This window comes from Trachypithecus francoisi, unplaced genomic scaffold, assembly GCF_009764315.1.
Source record: "Trachypithecus francoisi isolate TF-2019V2 unplaced genomic scaffold, Tfra_2.0 Lachesis_group11, whole genome shotgun sequence".
Classification (NCBI taxonomy): Eukaryota; Metazoa; Chordata; class Mammalia; order Primates; family Cercopithecidae; genus Trachypithecus; species Trachypithecus francoisi.
This window is the reverse complement of record NW_022681456.1, coordinates 45,035,396-45,050,458: the sequence shown is the minus strand read 5'-3', so window position 1 is coordinate 45,050,458 and position 15,063 is coordinate 45,035,396. Positions and strand designations below refer to the sequence as shown.

At 36.3% G+C, this 15,063-nt stretch overlaps 1 protein-coding gene across 2 annotated transcripts in view; it reads right to left on the bottom strand.

The window, feature by feature from the left end:
• Positions 1-5,034: 5,034 nt before the first annotated feature.
• The window catches only part of KITLG (KIT ligand), an 86,422-nt gene continuing 76,393 nt past the window's right edge, over positions 5,035-15,063 (bottom strand). For both annotated transcript variants that reach the window (XM_033221116.1, XM_033221117.1), the window contains 2 exons: positions 14,955-15,031; positions 5,035-6,812 (listed from right to left, as the gene is read on the bottom strand). In XM_033221116.1, the coding sequence (XP_033077007.1) occupies positions 14,992-15,031 (40 nt within the window). In that variant the 3' untranslated portion in view covers positions 5,035-6,812; positions 14,955-14,991. The remainder of the gene's footprint in view (positions 6,813-14,954; positions 15,032-15,063) is intronic.

Genomic DNA, 15,063 nt, shown 5'->3' with positions numbered 1-15,063 from the left:
TTAATGTAGTGTTCCACGTTCTCCTAATAAATGAGGGATAAGGTTAGAGACTGGTATTGCATACAGATGCATACATAGTTTGCACATGCCAAAAAATTCCAGAAGTTAATGAGAAATAATTAGCAGTATTTATCTCCAGGGAAACTAACTTTAATGTTCAAGGGGGACTTTTAACTATATTTTATACCCTACTCTAGTGCAATACTACAGTGTACAGTGTGAGAGAGTTAAAATGTAAATACTTGTTGGCTCTTTGATATTAAGAAATTACTAGTAACTTTTCTTAGGTATAACAAGGGTACCAGGGTTATGCTTTCTAAAAGTTAACAATTAGAGATATACATATAAATATTTCCAGATCAAATACATTTAAGTACTTTCCTGAAAATGATATGAAATGGGGAGTGGATAGGGAGTTTAGATAAAACAAGATTGTTTAGGAGTTGAGTAAGGTTGAAGTAGGGTTATGGTTATATGAATTTGTTACACTATCTTGCTGACTTTTGCATGTATTTCTAATTGTCCATAATAACAATCTTAAAAAATAACTTCTCAGTGCGGTAGGTGATAGCCATTTAGATCACATTTTGTTTCAATTCCACTAATTATCATTTGCACTACATTTGAGGACTGCAATTATATCAGTATTTATCGACCCAACCTTCATGTTGTTTATGGATTAAAGACAACAACGAGTAATCCAAAAAAAAAAAAAAAAAAGATGAGGTGGCTCAAGTAGAGCCTTGTAGGCCATGTTGAAGAGTTTGGGTTTTATCTCAAAAATAGTGAGAAGCCATCCAAGTGTTTTAGCCAGAAACACACATACACACACACACACACACACACACACACCCCCAACCAGATGTCTCCCTATTATTCACTATAATGTGATGAACTGGTTGAAAAAGGGTGAAAGTAGAATTCTGTGATCAGTTAGGAGGCTATTCTAATCATCTAGTCATATATTGGTCGAAGTTGGCAATATAAAAGGTAAACAGAGGAGAGAGAATCAGCAAATTCTGAAAAGAAATGGTGGGTGATAAGTGTGGTGTCATATAGCAAGGGTATGTGCTTGAGAGTCAAATAGCATCCAGTGGTTAAGCAGGATGATTCTCTACTGCCTAAATCACAGAAGCTGTAGCAGGTTTTGATCTTGTCATTCCTCTTCTCAGAAACAAGCAAAGGAGTCTAGGCTTCTCAGGGACTCTAAGAATAGTGTCTGCACTCCCTGTTGTTACATTGAAGGCTCTGGTCTTATCTTTGCGTATGTCTTTTTATACAGTGTATGCTAAAGACATACCTGTTTGATTTGATAAAAAAAGATTAGAAATTTTATAACTTCTTTCTATGGAAAATGCTGCTCTGACTGGGCATAATTCTCACTATAAAAATTTATCTCATCCTTCTTAGTCCAAACATCAGCTCCTCCACGGTCCTCCTCATTCTGTATCCATTTCTCCTTCCTGCATGCCCTAAGCTATATCTATTATAGTGGTTTTCTATATATCGATTGCATTTCTTTTCCCCAACCAATAAACCTCTTGAAAGCAAACATCATGTTAATTCATTGTTTATTTTCCTTGATTACTTATCTTAGTCATCAATAAATATTTATTGAATTTAAATGATTTCATATCTCCTTGTGTCCATATTTCAACAAAATCTAGATTAATGACAAAAGTTTCCATAAAAAATTTTGACTGTAGTTTAATAAATGCTCAACCATGTTGTAAACATATGTGATAAACTTAAGATATAAAATGACAGGGCAAATTTATGAGAGTGCATAAAATTCTTTATTTAGAACAATAAAGTATATGTATATATAATGTAAATTTAAATTCAAACCTGTATAAAAAAGGGTTGGGACATACACCTATTTTAAAAAGTACACATACAGTATATACACATACACATCACATTTTACAACCTTTTTTATTTAATTAAATTTCAGTCATAATAAAACTATTTAGAATAGTGTTGACATACATTTACATTATTATATGCAAACTCCAATCTATGACTGAACTAAGGGTATATCTGTGCATCCATCTAAATTAATACTTTTCAAGTCCATTGATTAAAAAAATGGTGGCAAGTGGACACTATAATCACATATTAATCCTTAGAATACAGGAGAATAGAATATTTTGATTGGAAAATTATATTTAGTGAGTCTTGTAGCTCAGAGATCAAGTACTGGAAAACGGTGTGGTTTTTAGTTTAAACAATTGTTTTAATTTTATTGTTATTATTATTATTTTTTTTTGAGGCGGAGTCTCGCTCTGTCGCCCGGGCTGGAGTGCAGTGGCCGGATCTCAGCTCACTGCAAGCTCCGCCTCCCAGGTTTACGCCATACTCCTGCCTCAGCCTCCCGAGTAGCTGGGACTACAGGCGCCCGCCACCTCGCCCGGCTAGTTTTTTGTATTTTTTAGTAGAGACGGGGTTTCACAGTGTTAGCCAGGATGGTCTCGATCTCCTGACCTCGTGATCCGCCCGTCTCGGCCTCCCAAAGTGCTGGGATTACAGGCTTGAGCCACCGCGCCCGGCCTAATTTTATTGTTAAAAACATCATAAGGATGTAGTTGGAGATGGCAGTTATAAATAAATTTACAATGCTTAGTAAACATTTCAGGATCACGAATATCCACTTTAGCATGGATTACTTCTTTAAAAAAACACCTTGTTATAAAATGAAAGTACCATTATTTTATTTTTACAAACAAAGGCATTTCAAGACTAGTTAATGGAAAGCAGCAACACTATGAATTGTGTGATCTAACTCCACAAATGAACTAATTAGAATTTCAATCTGAATGGTTTTATTTTAAAGCCAATTTCAAAATAATGTTGTTTCAAAGATAAGCTGGTTTACTTTAGAATTCTTATCCCACTTTCCAGTTTTAAAGTGTAATTAATGAATTACCCCTTTATAAATTGGTTCTAAAATATCTTTTGGCATTCAAAAACTTTATGAGCATTTTACATTTTCTGCTCTTAGTTTTCAATAAAATGAGAAGATTTAAATGCTCACTTTGGTGCATTTCCAAATGTTACACACATCTTACAGTTTCTGATCCTGACTAATACGACTAAAATGTACTACTGGTTTTCATTCTTTGGAGGTGATCCAAAATGTTTATTTAAGCAAAGGAAAAAGCCATCTCTTGTGTAAATGGTGATCCAATTCACCCTACTTGAGACTGAATTTCACTTTTACTAATGGACACTATTTACATTAGAAACAAGAACAGCAATGACTTTTTATGGTCAAGATACTTATTCACAGAGTCCATAATTGGATATTTTCTATGGGTTAGTTTCAATGCTATTTTATCTTCTTTGTCAGTCGTATTGCAATAGGACTCACCCCTAAGGAGTGATCTCTGAGTTTACCATATAGATAAATAAAAAATTGAGATCCAAAGAGGAGAGGTGATTTACCGTATCAGTTAATGACACACTGGAGGCTCTGGATGATCTTTTGCAACATCCATTCCACCAGGCCAAAATGCATTTTTGAAGAATATATATTTTTTAAATATACAAAATGCCTAAAAGCTCCAAACTGGAATTACATTTTGAAATGAAAACTTGGCTGCAGTAAAACATTTTTAAATATCCATGATTTCTGAATGAATTTTTCTCTTTATTTATAACTTCAGTTGAATTAGAGTAGCAAAACTGGACCCAAAGTTTCTCCAAAGTACTTTAAAATTCAATGAAATGCATTTATTTCTTACTAAAACCAAAAATTCATTAGGTATGCATAAATTTTTCATAATTTTCATTTTTTCACATACTTTTTAAGATAATAGGCTACTTGTTCTATTATTGTATTGAAGAAAAATCAATTTGTCTCTGACTCATTAAAAGGTGGCAGTGTGGTAAGCGCATTAAATCACAACACAATATCCAGCAACACTTCATTATCACTCAGGAGGCACTATTTATCATAAAGCCGTTTTTTAAATAGACTTGATTTCTACCAAAGAAGTGCGAAGCTTTCAGTATCGTTGAGAATCTGCAGACTTCTGAGATTTTTTTTTTTTTTTTTTTTTTTTTTGAGACGGAGTCTTGCTCTGCCACCCAGGCTGGAGGGCAGTGGCCGGATCTCAGCTCACTGCAAGCTCCGCCTCCCGGGTTTACGCCATTCTCCTGCCTCAGCCTCCCGAGTAGCTGGGACTACAGGCGCCCACCTCGTCGCCCGGCTAGTTTTTTGTATTTTTAAGTAGAGACAGGGTTTCACCGTATTAGCCAGGATGGTCTCGATCTCCTGACCTCGTGATCCGCCCGTCTCGGCCTCCCAAAGTGCTGGGATTACAGGCTTGAGCCACCGCGCCCGGCCCCAGACATCTGAGATCATTTTAAAAGGTAATTTTGAAACCTTGTAAGATGGAACTATCAGATACATGGCACCAACTGAAAAGGCGATTTCATGGTTTACTATGTCAGCAGTGAGTTTTCCATGATTTATGAAGAAGGATATTCAGAACACATCTGGGATAAAATAAGCAAAGATAAATATATATTTTTATCTCAAAGCAGAAATGACACAGTTAATGTCCAAGCAGCTAGCATCCAAAATAACGTTCAGCATTTTTCTATTGTTCATGCATTTTATTCAACTTCAGTGTTTTAAAAATTGGCAATCCATGTAACTTTCAATGGACCAATACATTTAATAAGCAGGACACATCTCCCCTCTCCTACCATGTCAGATTTAATAACTTATTGAATTTGTTTATTTAATTCCATTGATTAAGACCAAGTCCATGAGTGTTAAAATCCAGCTACTAGGTTTGAGGACAAAAGTACATTTATTATACTCTTAAGCACATTAAGCAGCATTTTCATATGCTGAAGCAAACTGAAACCACTGGTTAAATAAATCAAACTACTAGATTGAGAAGTATCTATCTTCTCAATCTATACACGACCTATACACATAAATCATATTAATCTCTATTTTCCTGAAAACAATCAATGCCACACACCGAGACAGGACCTATCAGCAATTAAGTTGATCTCTGGTTTTATTACTAATCAAGTGTACCATGGGATATCTGAGGGCCTGAACACCTTAATGCAGCTTCTCAAAGCACCTGGGTTACATCTTAGAGAAATTACTCATATTTAAGGAACCACAGCATGTTAGAGAAGAAAGGGACTGTAAGAATCATCTGGGCTCTTTGGTACAAAAAAGAGCAAAGGCCACTTACTGGAGTTGCATCTGGATTAGCTTTGAACAGAAGCTAAAATCTAAATATACTAGAAATTCTTGGACTTTTGAAATGAAAGGAAAGCTAGCAGTTAGTTTTCATGCCCTTTTATGTCACTACATTGAAAACTGTCATCTTATGGTTGTAGAACATGGCAATAATGTTATCACAAAGATTAAGTTAGAATGGAAAGCTTTGGATTCCTTTATGTGTACATTCAAGACATGTTAAAAGAACTTTCATCAAAATAAACCATAAGAAATCATTCTTTGACTTTACTCGGACGTTTTCTTGAATATTAAAAAAACTGGCAAGGGATATTCACATAATGTCTTATAAGTTCTAGTTTAAAAGCACAATGTCCATCTTGGGAATTCCTGCCAAATTCACTCTTAATATGACAAACACTGTCACACATTTTAAATAGCAAACTGACATGCAAAACTACATAAAGCTTTCTTTTTATTTTTAATTCAAAAAGCTTAATGAATATAGAGTGCCTGATTTTAAATAAATGGATCCTTTAAACTGATAATGGTGATTATACTATAAATAACTAAAGTTTCCTCATTCCTTGCATTCCAAGTAACCTAGTTTTCAACACCCATATTAGCACGTGGGCTTGGTTTTCTAATGTTAGATACTAAATGTCATAATTTATTTTTATTCTCTCCCGTGGTGGAAATTGAAATGGGACCATCTTACATTCAGCATTTTCTCCTAAGTCCCTTTACATAGCTCTGTAATAGTTTTAGAGTATAAACACATCATAACATATTTTGCAAACACAATTTATACACCCCATAGTGGTCAAGGGAAAAGGCAGACTTTCCCAGGATGCCGATGTCCTCCTCAGCAGACTGTTCTGATGTTCAGTGTTCTTAACTTCTTTCTGCGATGACTCTTTTGGAGAGTCTCCCCTCTGCCAAGGCATAATTCAGTACTGGCTCCCTTGCATAAATGGAACCAGGCAACCATTTGCATTTGTTTAGTGGGATATGGGTGAGCATGGTTTACTTCAGGAAGAGATCAAAATCAGACCCATATCACTAATCAGTAACTATAAAGCTGACATGCTGCCAACTCCCATCACAGTTCCCACTGCTTTCTACACTGTACAGTGGCTGACACTACTGAGTTTTAAACATTTTTTTCTAGATCCCTTTGAGAAAAATTGTTACCCCTACTATCCAAGCTAAAATCTACTTGCGAAGACCAGGATAACTAAAGGCTGCAGTTTGTATCTGAAGAATAAAGCTAGGTGTTTTGTCAGCAGACATTTCTGGAGCCATGCAAATGGTGCATGCAGTCTGAGACACGTGCTTTCTCTTCCAACATCAGCTGCAAGTTGTAAATGAGACCCAAGTCCTGCAGGTCCTTAAAATAGAGTCCTGCTCCATGCAAGTTCTTCTTTATAGATGATTAATTCAGTGCCAGTTTCACAGTAAAACATTCTGTTCCAATTTCTGAATCATCCATATAAAGTCATGGGTAGCAAGAACAGAAAAAGATGTGGTCTGTCACTCCAGACAGAATATGAATTTGTTTAAAGCTGCTTCATTTATGAAGCAAACATGAACTGTTACCAGCCTAGAAAGGAAGGAAACAAAAAGAGAGATTATGATGTATCTGCCTTCTGCCTTTTTAAAAATCTCAATAGCTGAAATCATATATGACCACAGAATGAGTAACAGATTTACAATGTATGCTTCACTTACATAGCATAAAAGAACTTGATAAATGTTTTCTTAGATGCAGTGATCAGTCATTTTCTGTGATCTCCCTGGTAACACATTATATGAAGCAATCTTACTTATTGTTTATTATCTATGTCCTCCCATTAAAATATAAGCTCCATGAGGGCAGGGAGCTGCTCTATCTCTTTTACCGCTGTACCTCCACTCTTATAACAATGCCTGGCACTTAACAGATTCTCAATAAATATTTCACTCTGTAACTTTCATACCTCCTGACATTCTACCAATGATCTCAGTTTGTGATAATACAATTATCAACCTAGTTAGCTTTGAATTTCTCTAGCAAGACTATAAAAGGTAGTAGATGGGGGTGAAGGGAGAAGGATTGATGAACAAAGAAGTGTCTGGAGAGTGGAGACCAGAGAAGTGGAGATAGATGGAGTGGCATGAAAGAGATCCCTAGGACAGGTGGAGAAGCTGGTCAGTGGCCACCAACAAGTAATAGCCTCACATGGCCACTGAGCCACTCTAGTATCTTGACTTATCTAGTTAGGTTCTAGCAATCATTTCTCCCAGCTGAGGAAATAGCAGCAGAAAGACTTCATCCAATACTTCCAGCCAAAAAAAGAAAGACTGAAATCTTGGCACCACATCCCAACAAAGCCTCTGTGGAAGGTTCATTTGGCCTCGGTGTAGCTTATTGTACTTGTTGAAGCATGAAAGCCATATTTTGTTTTAGTTCTTCAGTACTTGTGTTAATCTACTAGCTTTCGGATATTTCAACTTTCCAGTGAAGTATTTGAATTTCTTCTCTACTTAAAAAAATATATATAGATGGTATCATCCCATCTTCAATCACAATCTCTAAATAAACGTGTTTTGCATTTCTCGTCTTCTCTGCTTAATCTCTTTCACTACTTTTTCTTGTTTATCAACCCAGCGTCACAGATCACTGTTTTTAAAGTACTGAGATCATTACACAGATTAGCCATAAAATTCCATAGTGTAATAAGAATTGCAATATTTTCCCAGTTTCTCTAAATGTAATATATTAAAAACTGTCTTATACAATTTAACAAACAGAGAACTCTAGAAGCTAGACAACTTGTATTTAGGAAATCAGAATTAAATCTAGAACAAAAATTAATAGATACTAAGATAAAACTTCAGAAATCCAAAATATATAGAAAATATTTTAAAAGAGCATGGTTAGAAAGCAAAAGGGAACCACAAAAAGCAAAATAATGTATTTTTTAAAGGTATAAATCATTTGAAACACAAAGCTGAATGTAGAGAATTAAATGTAGGCCGGGCACGGTGGCTCACGCCTGTCATCCCAGCACTTTGGGAGGCTGAGGTAGGTGGATCACCTGAAGTCAGGAGTTTGAGCCCAGCCTAGCCAACATGGTGAAACACTGTCTCTACTAAAAATACAAAAATTAGCTGGGTGTGGTAGTGCACACCTGTAGTCCCAGCTACTCAGGGGCTGAGGCACAAAACCCCTTCAACCCAGGAGGCGGAGGTTGCAGTGAGCTGAAATCACACCACTACCACTGCACTGCACTCCAGCCTGGGCTACAGAGCAAGACTCTCTCTCAAAAAAAAAAAAAAAAAAAAAAAAAAAAAAAAAAAAAAAAGAGCGAGAGCAAGATAATTATATGTAGAGAAGATTGGAAATCTATAATGACAACCTGGGTCTTACAAGAACCCTTGTGAAATAAGAAGAGTAAATTTACCATTAACCCTCATTACACATGAAAAACCAAAGTTTAAAAGACATGAACTGGTTAACTGATATAAACTCATCTAGTATTATACACCAAAGCGTCAAGGCTTAAATGCAAGTCTAATCCCTTCTAATCATCTGCTTTACAATCTATCTACAGAAACCAAACTTCCAAAGCGTTGGAAAAGTCTTAGGAAATATCTGGCAAAGAATCACAGATCTTGCCATTTGGTAACCAACCATTCCCAAACCTTGAGGCCTAAATTTCCAAGCTTGACTTGAAATTGCCCTTTATTCCAATTCTAAGATTTATTTTCTTCCCCCTTAGCTCAGATATACAGGAAATCTTGTTTGTATTTCTTTGGTAAACCTCTCCACAATCAAACCCATGCTATTTACTATTAACCACACTGGGCCATCTCTGTGACGAAGCCATTTTTCTTTCAAGGTCTCAAATAAGATTCTTTGCAGATAACTCTCAAATTGCAAATCTATTCTTTCCAGGCCTGACTGTTAACTGAAGTTCCAGTCTAACATATTTGGCCACTGATCAGTTTCAATAATATTTACCAACAGCTTCTTCTCCTGATTTCACATTTCCTGTTAATGCCACCACACTCTGGTAAGTCCCATAGTCTCCAAATCATTCTTGAGTTCTACCTGTGATGACAAGTCTCACATCTCATTAGTAACTAGGATTTGTTGATTCTTTTACTGCAATGTCTTCAAATGGTCTATGCTTTCTCATTTCCTGGCCCTGATGCTAATTCTGTTGTCATTCTCTCTCACATCTTATTTGAAGACTGGCCTGGTAAGTGGACTCCATTTCTCTAGTTAACCATTCCCATACATCTTGCCATACCAACAACGAATTAGTTTTCCCACACTTCTGCTTTGATTGTCACCCACATCTTTCTTACAGCATTTTATCCCAATAGCTCCCTATGTGACACAAGCTTATATTTTAAGCTCCATTCCTGGAATTCAAACCCTTTCTCAAACTGATGCTCACCCTTTCTTCTCAGCATGTTAACTCTTTATATGGGACTTCCACTGAAATCCAACTGTCCAAACTGACCCTTAAACATAGTTTTTTACTTTGGGACTTTCCTGACTTAGTTTATGCCGTGTGCTCTGTACAGAGGCTACCTCCATCACCTACAAAGTGAAGCTTTTCTCCTATTGTTAGTGATTTCTCTCTCCTTTCAAAAATAGGTAATTGTATTTGGGTGTGCCTAATTCTAAGATGTCATCCATGCCAGTATCTGGAACTGTGTTGAATTCACAACTTGTAGGACCATATGCAGAGGCCTGGACTTTGATCAAAGTAACTTTGTAAACTTTTAGTTCACTTTTAAAAATTGGTTATTATGTATACGTCTGATTTCCTTTTGTAGGCTATAAACAATCTGAGGACACAATGAAGTTATATTAAGCTTTGCATCCATCAATGCACCTACTAGAGTTTGTTGGAATCACATTTGTGGGAAGAGTAAAGAGCAAAAGTTTCCTGTAATGTATTAACCTAAATAAAGCTTTTAATATAATGTATCTGTTTTATTTATTTATCTTAATCTTTGCTATACACAACCCAATATGAGAAAGGTTTTTGTAGGATGCTGCTATGGATACTTGGCATAAGCTATGTGACCAAGTAAATTTTTAACTTTTCACATAGCTATTCTCATGCATGGTGTCAAATAAACACAACTTCAGTTAATTTTTTATTTTTATATTTTGAGACCAGGCCTTGCTCCATCATCCAGGTTGGAATGCTGTGATTTGATCATGGCTTACTATAGCCTTAACCTCTCGGGCTTAGGCAATCCTCCTGCCTCAACCTCCTGAGTAGCTGAGACCACAGGTGCACACCACCATGCCCACCCAATTTTTAAATTATTTGTAGAGATGGGGTCTCCCTATGTTACCCAGGCTGGTCTCAAACTCCTGGGCTCAAGTGATCCTCCCACCTCAGCCCCCCGAGGTACTGGGATAACAGGCATGAGCCACCACTCCTGGCATATTTTTTCCTAGGTGCAACTTTTTTTTGTTGTTTTTTCTAGTTCAATACATTCCTTCCACGTTTGTTCCTTGTATTTAAGATATTAAACCCTCCTTCTTTTCATTTCCCAATTATAGGTTATTTCTTTCAGAGAACTAGCCCATATGTTCTCTATTCTAGTGTTCCAATATTTGTCTTGATTTAATGTGTTTCAGTTGGTGAAACTTCCATTTCAGGGAGAAATCCTTGCCATAAACCTGAGTCACTCCTTGTATTTTCCCCTTCCTTGCTAACCAAGAAAATGATTATCATCCAAATTATATATATTTTTAAATGTATAATTGCAACTCCACATTTTATTTCTATCTTGGTATTTTTTACTACAGTTACTCTTATTTTTTAGAAGATTTTCTCTCCTACCACATCATAGTTTGGTCTCCCAGACTTTCCCTCTACTACACACCTATCTAGGCTCAGACTTTCCCTCTACTACACACCTATCTAGGCCCAGACTTTCCCTCTACTACACACCTATCTAGGAACTAGACTTAAAGAGTTCCTTGGAGGGTTTCCCATCTCTGTTAGTATGAGGCCAAATGTAAGGGTTTACTTCATATAATGGGTGGTCAATAGATGATTACAAATGATATACACTGATTTTTACTTTGGGGTTTTCAGATTCTTGATGATGAACTGGCCCTTTTCTCCCTCTTTCCCTACTTTTCTCTCAGCATTTGAATTCTTATGTACTCATACACACATACAAGTTTATTTCTGTTTTTATCTTCATATATTTTATTCTCATGTTATTGTAATTCTGAGACATTCATTCATCTTTCCATTAATTTATTCAACAAATAGTTATTCATCATTTATATGTGCACAGTATAAGTGACATTGTTTAGTGGGGCTCCAAAATTAAATTAAGAAAAAAGAAATCCTGCCCCCTAAGAGCTTATGGTTTTGAAAAGGGCACAAAATGTTCATTTAAGTGACTGTGATGTCCTACCAAGGGTCATATGAAATCTATTTAGAGGGCCACAAATAGAGATTATTTTCATTTGAGAAGTCAGCTTTTTGTAGGTGGTAGTATGTGACCCGAGCCTTGGCAGAGCTTTGCAGAGATGATGAGTAAGGCACTTTATGAAGGAGAATGAGTCATGTTTTCATTCATTCTGTGATCTATTTCCCACTGACTACTCAATAAGTGAGCTGGGTTTTTTTTTTTCTGGATAATTCTGGCTTCTTTAACCTAGCTAATGTGATTCATTTTATACATGAGTAATAATTCATACCTTAAGAAAAATAATTTATTAATTTCCTATGTGATTATATTCCCTCTTCATATACATACCTTGCTGTCTCATTAATCCAAGCCAATAAATTAAACACACATATTCACACAAAAGATAAAAACAAACCCTACTTCAGAAGAACAATCTTCTTTGCCATTTGTTTAAACTTTCATTTAGGGCTGAATCACTCACTCAGTCTCTCACTCAACAAACATTTATAGAGCGCCAACAGTGCACAGGTAGCATGTTAGGTGTTGAGGGTACAGCAAGAAACAGAAAGACCCAGCTCTTGTCTTGGAATGTTAACTGAGTATTCAAACATTCATAAGTTGTTTGACTATGGTTGCTTTAAAATACCATCTTTTTTCCTCCTAAACAAGTGGCCTGGGTTTCCGTATCCTAATCCACTCCCAAATGTCATGGGACAAATGTCATAATTAAAACCACATGATTAAAGACCTGTGTGCCAAAATAGGATCCCAGCAATGCAATCCCAAATCAAACAACAGAGGACATTACTTGAGCATTTAAGACTCAATTAACCATTTAATGTGTGGTTTGTGAATGCTGCTTGAGAGAACTGAAATGGCTGTCAAGAGGAAGAAGAAAATGAAGGAAAAAAACAAAAAGAAAACAGTGAATCTCATCTTATGGTTCAAAGGCAAAAAAATGAATTTCTAGGAAAAAGCATCATTTCAGCTTGGGAAATATTGCTCCAGAAAATAGAAAGTGTTAAGCAAAGGGTCTATCCATTTACATTATTTGACAGGAAGAATGAGCCTAGAAAGAAGTGGGAATGGGCAGCAGAAAACAGAGGGTGCTATTCATGGTATGGACATGTTAATCAAGAGTATGATTGAAGGTAAAAGTGTGTGTAGAATAAAGTATTACAGTGTTAGAGAAATGTGCAACATAATTATATCATGTCATCTTGAGTTGTTAAAAAAATGTTGTTGTATAACCATAAAAGTAAGCTCATACAGGAGGCCAGATACTTTATGACTCAGCTCCACTGAAGAAGATTCAGCCTAGAGATAAATCTCTGAAGCTGGGACAGGGGTTAAAGCTGGAAGGGCAGTTACTTGCAGGGTAAAGAAGGAACTCACTACAGACTATTCTAGGTAATAAAGAGGAGAGTAAATAATCCTTTGACAATGAGGGAATGCACAGAAGAAACGAGGAATTAGAAAGAGAAGAGAATATTTGCATGCCACTGTGGTAAATGCACTCAGGATTCCATGACAGTAACAAAAATAACAGCCAATTAGCAGAAGCAAAAGTGAGGGACAGCATGAATCAATGCTGATTAAGTTAATGCAGCTGTGGGTCTTCCCGCAACAGTATCTGCAGCAAGGGAGCAGAGAAAGTAGACAGGACAGGAGATAACGATCACCAGTAACTTCTAGTCACATCTCACTCTCCTTTCTCCCACAATCCTTCTGCAGACCCATACAATCACAGCACGTGTCTGCCATGTGTTTATGCTCAGTGTATCCTGGGCTCTGAACTATTATGATGCATAATTATTACTAGTCATGTGGAAGGTGGCAATTGACCTTGAAAATCTTACTCTTCTGACTGTAAGATATTTGGATGTTTTCTCTTCTTCCTTAAAATGGCAGGGAAACATTCTGGTTTTCTCTTGTTTCAGCATCTAACACATGGGATACCATCATGTTATGGTGGTCACACCTAAATAAAATTGATTCCATATATTTTTATTCTATTAGTAATACTTAATTTCAGTCCTAATTTGCTATATTCCCCTTGTCTAATTAATTTTCTGGCCTCAAAAACAGTCCAAGTAAACATACAACTGTTAATTTTTTGTGCGTCTCCCATACAAGATGAATCCACTAGTCAGGACAAACACTGCTTACCTTTCAAAACTGGAGAATACACAATGAATTAGATATGCACATTTCAATTATGTAACAACTTCAGCCAACATACTGACATCTGCTTGATAGACCACTTACTAATGAAGTTTGTTTATAAATTTCGGCATCTCATATGCTTTATAGTTCTTGCTAAATACTTCAGTTTGAATTAAAATTTTTACAGTCTACCCATCTGACAAAGGGTTAATATACAGAATCTACAAAGGATTTAAACAAATTTACAAGAAAAAAAATCAAACAATCCCGTCAAAAAGTAGGTAAAGGATATGAACAGACACTTCTCAAAAGAAAATATTTATGCAACCAACAGACACATGAAAAAATGCTCATCATCACTGGCCATCAGAGAAATGCAAATCAAAACCACAATGAGATACCATCTCACACCAGTTAGAATGGTGATCATTAAAAGTCAGGAAACAACAGGTGCTAGAGAGGATGTGGAGAAATAGGAACACTGCCACACTGTTGGTGGGACTGTAAACTAGTTCAACCATTGTGAGAGACAGTGTGGTGATTCCTCAAGGATCTAGAACTAGAAATACCATTTGACCCAGCCATTCCATTTCTGGGTATATACCCAAAGGATTATAAATCATGCTGCTATAAAGACACATGCACACATATGTTTACTGTGGCACTATTAACAATAGCAAAGACTTGGAACCAACCCAAAGGTCCATCAATAATACACTGGTTAAAGAAAATGTGGCACATATACACCATGGAATACTATGCAGCTGCAAAAAAGGATGAGTTCATGTCCTTTATAGCAACATGGATGAAGCTGGAAACCATCATTCTGAGCAAACTATCTCAAGGACAGAAAACCAAACATCGCATGTTCTCACTCATAGGTGGGAATTGAACAATAAGAACACTTGGACACAGGGCGGGGAACATCACACCCTGGGGCCTGTCATGGGGTGGGGGGGAGGGGGGTGGGATAGCATTAGGATATATACCTAATATAAATGACGAGTTAATGGGTGTAGCACACCAACATGGCACATGTATACATATGTAACAAACCTGCACTTTGTGCACATGTACCCTAGAACTTAAAGAATATAAAAAAAAAAGAAAAAAAAAGGAAAGTAAAAAAACTTACCAATATACGAAAGTAACAGTGTTGATACAAGTCACAATTACACTTCTTGAAACTCTCTCTCTTTCTCTTGCAACATACTGAAAAACAAAACAAACAAAAACATGCTTAT